This window comes from Lolium rigidum, chromosome 7 (genome assembly GCF_022539505.1).
Source record: "Lolium rigidum isolate FL_2022 chromosome 7, APGP_CSIRO_Lrig_0.1, whole genome shotgun sequence".
Classification (NCBI taxonomy): domain Eukaryota; kingdom Viridiplantae; phylum Streptophyta; class Magnoliopsida; order Poales; family Poaceae; genus Lolium; species Lolium rigidum.
Window position 1 is genome coordinate 318,263,789 of NC_061514.1, and position 10,481 is coordinate 318,274,269.

Below are 10,481 nucleotides of genomic sequence, written 5' to 3' on the forward strand. Positions count from 1 at the left end.
TCTTGAAAGTACTATTCATGAAAAGTTTTTGCTATATGATTCAGTTGTTTAGTCATTATCTTTCTGTTAGCAAACTATAGACCATTGCTTTGGGTCACTTCATTCATCTCATATGCTTTACAATAGTATTGATCAAGATTATGTTGGTAGCATGTCACTTCAGAAATTATTCTTTTTATCGTTTACCTACTCGAGGGCGAGTAGGAACTAAGCTTGGGGATGCTTGATACGTCTCCAACGTATCTATAATTTCTTATGTTCCATGCTAGTTTTATGACAATACCTACATGTTTTGCTCATACTTTATATCATTTTTATGCATTTTCCGGGACTAACCTATTAACAAGATGCCGAAGCGCCGCTTCCTGTTTTCTGCTGTTTTTGGTTTCAGAAATTCTACACAGGAAATATTCTCGGAATTCGACGAAACAAAATCCAAACCTCCTATTTTTCCGAGGGACACACGGAGCCAGAAGGGCAAGTCAGGGGGAGGCCCACGGCCTCCACACCATAGGCCGGCGCGGCCAAGAGGGGGGGCGCGCCGCCATATGGGGTGGGCCCCTCGGGCACCCCCTCGCGCCGCCCTTTCGCCTATATATTCCTTCCGTCGCGAAAACCCTAAAATAACAAGTCATATTCCACGAAGAGTTCCGTAGCCGCCGTCATCGCGAAGACAAGTTTCGGGGGACAGAATCTCTGTTCTGGCACGCCGCCGGGACGGGGAATTGCCCCCGGAGTCATCTCCATCGACACCACCGCCATCTTCATCGTTGTTGTTGTCTCCCATGATGAGGAGGGAGTAGTTCTCCCCGAGGGCCGAGGGCTCTACCGGTAGCTATGTGGTTCATCTCTCTCTCCCATGGTGTGATCTTTATGTGATCATGAGCTTTGTAATCTAGTTGAATATGTAGATGTTACTCTTGTCTATTATGCACTCTAGAGGTTACTTTAATATGAACTCCGGAGTTACTCTCCATGGTGTGATGGTGATAGTGTGTGCATCGTGTGTGATTCCTTTATGACGTTGTGGAGCTTGTTTACTCCGGCTTGAGGTGTGCGTTTGTAGCCTTACACAACGAATGGTGTTTGTTATCCAACAAGAGAGTGTTTGAGAGTAGCATTTATTTATTCAATTATGTGATCATTGTTGAGAGTGTCCACTAGTGAAAGTATGATCCCTAGGCCTTATTTCTAAGCATTGAAACACCGTTTCCAACAAGTTCTGCTACATGTTCGCTTGCTGCCATTTTTATTTCAGATTGCAATTACTACTTATAATCATCCATATTACTTGTATTTCACTATCTCTTCGCCGAACTAGTGCACCTATACATCCGACAAGTGTATTAGGTGTGTTGGGGACACAAGAGACTTCTTGTATCTTAATTGCGGGGTTGCTTGAGAGGGATATCTTTGACCTCTACCTCCTTGAGTTCGATAAACCTTGGGTGATTCACTTAAGGGAAACTTGTTGCTGTTCTACAAACCTCTGCTCTTGGAGGCCCAACACTGTCTACATGAATAGAAGCGTGCGTAGACATCATCCAGCCGATCAAACACAGGCTCTGATACCACTTTTTATAAATGTGGTAGGCAATAATAAAGAACGAAAGGAAATCTCAGCGGAAAATATAAGATTTTTACGTGGAAAACCCTCTCGAACAAAGATAGGTAACAGACCACGGGCGCCAACCAGCTAAACTTCACTATATCGGGTAGTTTTTACAAACGTTGTGGGTTATCTTATGAAGCGATAAACCCTAGCCGGCGGCTTGCAAGAAATATAAATAGGTGGTGATAACGATCCGTATGGGGGATGGGGGCAGCCCCCCACCTCGCTTCTTCCCAATCCTTATTATGGATTTTGTCACAATGTAACACCAACGACAACGACGGAGACATCCTTCTCAGCAACGCTGTTGACACCCATGCCAACCACAAAGATGTCCTTCACAGCAACACTGTCGTTGCCCGCGACGACGGCAGGCTCGACCACAAGCCTGCCCTCGCCGACACAATTGCGCCCCATATGGCACCTACCACAACCTCAGGGACGAAGACAAGGGGTGACGGGGGGGGGGGGGGCTGCGCCCCCTATGCTCATGATTTTCCTTTGAACACAAGCCATGGCAACTCCTTATTTCTGTGATTTTAGCTAGTTCTGCCCCCTCATATAAGATTGCCCCCCTTATACTTCATTCCTAGCTCCATCCCTGCACAACCTGGTGGTCGGTGATCGTGGCGACTATTGTCGTGGCCTGTAGGCGCTCGTTTCGTCGTCGTATGGCTCTGCTGGTGAGTCATGTGAGTTTTCTGCCATAGCCCATCACTCTCCGCCATGTATCCCCCATGTCTTTTAGTTTTCGCCAATTCAGTGTGTGTACCCTGTCAGTCCCTAAGTTTGTTTGCAGTCTACCTTAAGTTTATATTCACATAGACCTGTAATCAGAATCACTAATCAATGGAATTGCCTTTGCAGTATCTAATTGTTTCTTTGCTCATGCTTACAACAAGATAACCATCCTTGACTACTTCGGTGAAGCTACCGGCCGGTTACATACTAACTTTCAAAAAAGTTCGGTCATCCCTATCCATTGCCGCGGCATTGACCTTGATGATGTGCTTGGGGGGCTTCCGGTCATTCGTGATTCATTCCCTATCAAATACTTGGGGCTCCCACTTTCGGTTTGGCAACTTAAAAGAGTGGATTTCCAACCGCTTGAAGACAAGATGGCAAGCAAACTTGTCACTTGGGATGGCAAAAACATCAATGCGGCCGGTAGAGGTGCCCTTGTAAAATCCGTCCTCACTTCGCAAGCTATCTTCCATCTTACGCCATTAAGGGTACCGCCGGGGTGCCTCGCCTCCATGAATAAAATCGAGCGCGCTTTCCTTTGGGCCGGTACCAAAGAGGTCACCGGAGGCAAATGCAAGCTAAATTGGGAGGTGGTTTGTAGGCCTAAGAAGCTTGGTGGCTTAGGCATTCTTCACATAGACAAATTTGCGAGAGCTCTCCGGTTGAGGTGGCCTTGGTTCGAGTGGAGACATCCAACCAAGCTTTGTGTTGGCTTGGGCAACCCATGTGATGAGATTGACATGGACCTCTTCTACGCCTCCACTACCATTACCATTGGGAATGGGAAGATCGCAAACTTTTGGGACTCCCCTTGGCTCAATGGATTGAAGCCCAAGGACATTGCCCCGCTCATTTATGAGGCATCCACAAGGAAGAAATGGAAGGTCAATCAAGCTTTACTTGCCAACGCTTGAGTGGCAAAAATTAGGATGGACACAAACCTCACCGTCCAACACATACATGAGTACATCCACCTTTGGATGCTTCTCCAACGAATCCAACTCGTTGAGCATATTGACGATAGCATAATTTGGAACACCACTTCGAACGGAGAATACTCCTCTACCACGTTCTACAATGCACAATTCTTTGGCGCCATGACTACTAACATGAACAAGATTGTTTGGAAGGCTTGGGCCCCTCCCAAAATTAAGTTCTTTGCTTGGTTGGATCTCCAAAATAGGATTTGGACGGCGGACTGTCTCGAGAAGAGGGGTAGAACAAATTGCGGTTTGTGCCCACTATGTAAGCAAACTCAAGAAACGACGGCTCACCTCTTCTCCCATTGCCACTACTCCAAACGCCTTTGGGGTTTAGTGAAGTGTTGGATTGACATCCCCTCTATTTGCACCCATGAATGGACGGACGATCTCACCCTTTTGGATTGGTGGGAGAAGATGTTAAAGGATGTAATGGAAAACCGGAAGGCTATGGCCTCCCTTACCATGCTCGTCACTTGGACCATTTGGAAGGAGCGAAATGCTAGAGTTTTCAATCACAAGTCCGCCCCCTACCATCCTCCTTGAGATCATTAAAGTTGGGGCTAAACTGTGGGTAGCCGCGGGAGCAAAGTGCTTGAGTTTTGTAATAACGGGAGAGTAATCCTTTTGTGTTTATTTGGTCCGAAACCTTGTCTTGTCAAGACACATTCTCCTTAATTAATGAATGGTGGCAAATCTTTTGCCCCCACTTTCAAAAAATAACCATAAATTTGCTTAATGAATAAGACAACTCTGTCTTTCTGTTAATGGAACCTGCGTGGCCTTGGCCAGGACCTCAAGTGCAACGATTAATCTATCTAAAACCAAACATTATTTTTCTGCAAGAAACTAAATTATCTGCATCATCTCAGCCAAACTCGCTCATTCCTCCCTAAGCAAATCAATGTGTTTGACTTCAAGCCAGCCGTTGGTTCCACTGGTTACATCTTTAATATGTTTAGCTCCTCCTTTACATGGGCGGACCAAGAGTAAAATCAACCCGGTGTCATTATATGAAGAACATAGATTTTTCACGTATAGCTAGGGGTGTCATACACTAAAAATCTACACAATACGCCAAAGAAAATGGAATTTACCGGGTGTCATGTGACAACGTAGGTACGCCCCTGCTCCTTTATACCCCCTCCTTTTTAGTACAGATTCATCCATTTTGGCATATGTATCTAGTCTATTTTTGATATGTGGATTCACTTATTATAGTGTGTATCTACCTCACATTCCAGACCACAAGAAAACATATAGCCAACTATAATAACAAAGTAACTTTGGTAGAGATACTCTCCTCTGTTGGGCTCTGGTGCCTTTTTTTTCTATAGTTGCATGCAACTTTGCAATAATAAACATCATCCTACAAGGTAAAAATCTAATAAATTTTATTTGGTGGCCTCACATAGTAGTGTAAAATATATTTCTGATAGTGGCCCTATCTTATATATAGAAAAACGGAGGGAGTATTTATTTTCTTGGAAATCACTTGCTTCGGTCTTGCGTTTTTTTTAAGGATCATGTCGGTCTTCGTGTGTGTGAGCTGTTGGGCCGTTGGGCGTTGCATAATTTCCTGGTGCAACCGCAGCCCAAGAATGCGAGTTCGGCCGAGTCAATGACAGCCCAATGGCCACGCTATTTTCCTCTTGCCGGACTCACTTCTTGGACTGGATCACGATGAGAAGACCAGAAGATAATCCTATTACCAACCGTCATCAACCTAGGAATTATCGGCAAGACAAAGTCATCACCGTCACCGACGCGCGCGGCGGCGCCGCAAGCAACACCATGAAAGCAACCACGGTAAGGCTTGAGCATGCGTGCTTGCATCGCTAGTGGAGGCAAAAAGCCTTGGATGGCGCCATTGCGGTCGCGCGATAGTCGGTACATGCATGCAAAGCGTGGTTGCCGCCGGCAAAACCAGATGGGCGGGAACAAATCAATGGCGCCCCTGGAATGGAGCTAGCTAGCCAGAGCTAGGCTCCTGAATGTTGAACATCATGTTTGTGCTATCAAACCTACCAATGATATATACTCATCGATCATCTTCCTGTTGTTGGTCAAGCCTATATATGTACAGGTACAGCTAGGTTTAGTTTTGTTGGTCTCGCGTCACAATAATGAACTAACGAAGAATCTGTATACAGTCCATTTCTCCTTGACACATGCATGCATCTGCATACCGGTGGATATGTAAAATCAATCATATGCAATGTGCAGTTGCGAGTCAGACTGTGGAGAACCCTTAGATTTGCTAAAATTTAATGTCTAGATATACATTCACATTTTAACAAATCTAAGATGCATCCAAATTTTAACAAATCTAAGACATCTAGATATTTATGGGCAGAGGTAGTACTACCTTTTTTTAGCAATTAGTTTAGTTTGTACTGTCCCTGCTTGCATCTCTTCTAAACAAACAACATACGTACAAAGACGGTGTGAAACAAAAACTGAAGATTCAAGAAACAGACTATGACTCGCGAGGGAGAGTTGACGCCGCCGTGCCGAGGTGCTGAGAAGAGCACCTGTAGGCGTGAAGAAACAAGGAGACCGAGGTAGAGAAGCTAGCTACAGCATGCGCACTGGATCTGGACCACGTGTCCGCCGTCAAGTACATATGTTAGGTAGGTAGGTGCAAGGGTTTTGCTCGCCTCAACTCGTCGGAAAGGGACAATCACCAGTTGGTTCCGTCGATCTGTAGCTAGCTTAGCTCGCCCCTGGTCTCAAGTCTTGCAGCCACCGGGCCGGCATAGCTAACTTCCCTTGGTTGATACATACATATGTTGTTCATGATCTGCACATGCACGGCAGCCGGAGAACTGAGTGGGTTGATGCATATTGCATTTCACTTTCAGAGTGAACTTGTGCACCAGTACGTCCACTTCCATGCTCCATAGATTGTTCGGCAGTTTGGTTAGATTGGCATGTTTGAATTCAGGGGTGACGGGAACACGACCAAAGGAAATGCATGCATATGCTACAACCCCTTTCCCACTTTGCGGTGGATCCCGTATTTCATCTAGCCAAATGTCTTGGTAAGTGGAAACTAAGTTGTGGTTAAACAAGCTCCGTGAAAACCATATTTAACTGATTGAAATGCAGTCGGGTGGTGTTGTATAGATAAGTGATATTTCAAGTTCAAAATCAAGAGACATGTAACAAACAAATTTAACACGATTCTCATGTGTTTTTCATCATTTTATTAACGTAACTTAGTTTGCACCAGCGGATGCTTTCACAAAAGTTTTACACCTATTGATCTCTCTCTGGGAAAACAAAAATTTAGAGTGAAGTCTGAAAATCTATTGGTGATCAGCATTTAGAAAGATGTTCAACCGAACGAGTTTCATACGTCACAAATTCCATGATATCAAATGGGGGCAGATCCTATTTACGTCCATTGCGCCGGTTATGAAAGCGACCCGTACCTACCTCGGTATACCAAGGGTCAGTTCATAATTTTTTCTTTTTATTTAAGCTTTTAGTGTCGTGCTTACTTATTCCCGATTCTCTTCATTTATTAGTTTTATATTGGTTATTTAAAAAACATGTAAACCATTTTTTTGGATAGGTGAACATTTGCCCCCTAAACTTTTATTTTTATGTTAACTATTTTCCCATTTAATTATTATTATTATTAATTTTTTTTATATTTTGGTAAGTAGAATATTTTTATAAGATACATACGAATTCACTACATAGCACATGATAATTACTTTTTGATACCAAGGACATATTTGTAATATTTATGGACATTTCTTCTTCATACTTAATAACAAAATTTGAGAAATACATGAATACTATGCGAAACATGTGTTGTGGTATCCATGAACATTCATGTTTACAGCACAATGCACAAACATTTTTCACTTGTTAAACTTATTACTCAGGTAGTAAAGTTAGTAAAAAAACTAATTTTCAGGTTCTACAAGGAGTAGAAGATTTTTTTTCAGATCCTACCTGTTAATGGGTCGTCCCAAATGAGGCCATGTAGAAATGTTTAGGCGCTAGGTAACTATGTGACGCTAGCCCCTTGAACGGGCCAATCAAGTTGGGCCTCCAGCACGTGGGCTGAATAACAAAAATCTAATGGGCTGTAGTTCAACGAACAGGTTTACTGGGCCGGCTCGTTTCCTGCTCGAACTCGATCGCGCATTCACGACCTGCCCTCTCCGCTCCCATTCTCGCCTGGACTTCTTGACTGAGGCACTTCTTGCCTCGCCGCGCGCCGTCTTCCCGGCGGCCACCGACCCCTTGCCATTTCCCACCTCAGCCTCGTCCTCCCATTCCCCAGAACCTCGCTCTGCTCCGGCGTAGCTCCGTGCCAAGCAGCAGCTGGGCATCCAATCTAGCTCGAGGCTGCCGGCGCCGAGCCAGCGCTCACGGCGGCGCATCTACCTTGGCTCGGCCCCCCACGCTCCTTCACGGCGCGCGGATTCGTCGGAATCTGCCTCCTCCTCGTCTACCCCGACCACCGCGGCTCGGCATCCAGTGTAAGGTCTTCTGCCTTGCCTCCGGCCACGTGCGCACCAGGTGTTCGACATTATTCCCCTGAGGGAGTTCTGTTATGTTCTTGGCCAGACGACCATCTGGGTTGTCTAACATCAGCAGGCTCTGCATCCTCCACACCGTTTCCTGGATACTTTCGTCGAGGCGGTCGCGATTCAGCGCCGGCAGCGACAATGCGACCGCGAATCCAGTCGGCCGGCTGTCGGAGCTTTTCCGGCCGGTCCGGATGGAGATCAGCGGCGTCATCTTGCGGGCACTGGAATGCGGTACGTGTTCGGGGTCGGTGGAGCTGGAGAGGCTCGACGTCGAGCTGGACCCCTTTGTCATCAACCTGGTGGTCCGGGGCCTGTCAGACTCGGAGACAGCGGTGCGGTTTTACCGGTGGGCGGAGTCACGCCCGGGGTTCGATCATAGCCAGTTCGCGATAGCGTACATTGTGAGCTTGCTGTTTATGGATGGCAATTTTGCTATGCTGTCGGAGTTCATGGGGACAGTGAGGAGCCAGGGGGTGGCGTTGCATCGGTCCCTGTATCGGATCCTTTTGTCGGGCTATGTCCGAGCTGGCAAGTTCGACTTGGTCATTGAGACATTTGATGAGATGGTCATGTCGGGTTGCCGTGAGTTTGGTGTCGATTACAATAGGTACATAGGTGTTCTAATTAAGAATTGTTGTTTTGATTTGGTGGAGAAATACTATGGCATGGCGCTCGAGAAGGGTTTTTGCCTGACTCCGTTCACTTACTCGAGGTGGATCTCTGCATTGTGTCAGTCAAACAGGATTGAGCTTGTACAGGAGCTTCTGGCTGACATGGACAGATTTGGGTGCTCTCCAGATATTTGGGCTTGTAATATATACATCGATTGTTTGTGTAAACAGAACAGGTTACATGATGCACTGCATATGCTAGAGAAGATGCGGGGGAAAGGAACCAGCCCAGATATTGTGACTTACACAACAGTTGTTGCCTGTTTATGTAACAATAAGAAGTTTGCAGACGCAGTTGGACTTTGGGAAGAAATGGTGAAGAGGGGCCTTAAACCTGATGTTGTAGCATGTGGTTCACTGATCTTTGGGCTGTGCAAGAATAGCAAGGTAGAAGAGGCTTTTGAACTAGCATCGAGGATGTTAAGTCTGAACATAGATCTGAGTGTCTCAATATACAACGCCCTAATAAGTGGCTTCTGGAGAGCTGGGGACATTGATAAAGCCTACAACCTCATATCCTTCATGCGGACAAATGGATGTGAACCAGATGTTGTTACATATAATATCCTTCTGAATCATTACTGCACTGTAGGTATGATTCAGAAAGCTGAAAAATTGATAACAAAGATGGAAACAAGCGGTGTAAATCCTGACCGGTACAGTTATAATCAGTTGTTAAAAGGACTCTGCAAGACTCATCAACTGGATAAGGCATTTGCTTTTGTTTCCGATCATATGGAAGTTGGTGGCTTCTGTGATGTTGTATCCTGTAATATACTGATTGATGCATTTTGCAAGGCCAAAAAGGTGAAATCTGCATTAGAGCTGTTCAAGGAAATGGGTTATAAGGGAATGCAAGCTGATGCTGTGACATATGGAACTCTTATCAATGGTCTTTTCAGTGTAGGATACCACAATCTAGCTGAAGAACTTTTTGAGCAGATGCTGAAGGCTCAGATTGACCCTAATGTTAATCTGTACAATATTATGCTTCATCACCTGTGCAAGGTTGGTTATCTAAAACGTGCTCAGAAAATATTCGCACATATGATTCAGAAGGAAGTCTTACCTGACACTGTTACTTATAACACACTCATATACTGGCTTGGAAAAAGGTCAAGAGCAATTGAAGCCCTTGATCTGTTCAAGGGTATGAAGACAAGGGGGGTAGAGCCAGATAGCTTGACATTTAAGTATTTGATAAACGGTCTCCTGGACGAGGGGAAATCTACACTAGCTTATGAGGTATGGGAATATATGATGGAGAATGGTATCATTCTTGACAGAGAAGTTTCTGAAAGGTTGATAACTGTGCTTAAATCGAAGAACAAGTAACTGCCAAGTTCTTGGAGAGGTTTATCCACTAGAGTTTTGCATGGCTCTGCTGCCTCCGTGCAGCTACCTTCAGAGCTACTATAGTTGATTCTGAGCTCCTCGTGCAGTTGCGCTCAACTTTGCTGCACTCCTGGTATGAATGTACATTATCTGGACCAGACGTCCAGACCCATGGCAGACATGCGAAATTAGCAGCAATGGACAAGGTAATCTTATTTTTGACCTTCTAATTTATGGGCATCGTGCTAGCTTTTGTGATGTGAACATCTGATATTTAATTGTGAAGCAAAATCAATGCCGTTGAACAATTGGACTGTCTAAGATTATTCAGAGCTAGAGAGCCAAGATAATCCGACTTGTTATAGTACATAAGAAGCTTTTCAGAAACTAGCTCAAGAGACATACACCTGATACTTATACACATTACCGAAAGCAATAGAAGATAGTGATCATTTTATAAATTCTTATTTGATTTAAGTTGGTTCGTGCCTAATTTTTTTTGTGTCCCTTGTACATACATATCTGTCCAGTACACTGTAACGCTTCTCTGAAATCACAGGTGTGGTCTCCAAATGCATCTTGAGCA

The 10,481-nt window shown here is 44.9% G+C and overlaps 1 protein-coding gene across 1 annotated transcript; it reads left to right on the plus strand.

The window, feature by feature from the left end:
• Positions 1-7,853: 7,853 nt before the first annotated feature.
• On the plus strand, positions 7,854-10,095 carry LOC124674883 (pentatricopeptide repeat-containing protein At1g13040, mitochondrial-like). The gene has a single exon (XM_047210936.1). The coding sequence runs from the start codon at positions 7,913-7,915 to the stop codon at positions 9,893-9,895; it is 1,983 nt and encodes a 660-aa protein (XP_047066892.1). The 5' UTR covers positions 7,854-7,912; the 3' UTR covers positions 9,896-10,095.
• The last annotated feature ends 386 nt before the right edge of the window (positions 10,096-10,481 follow it).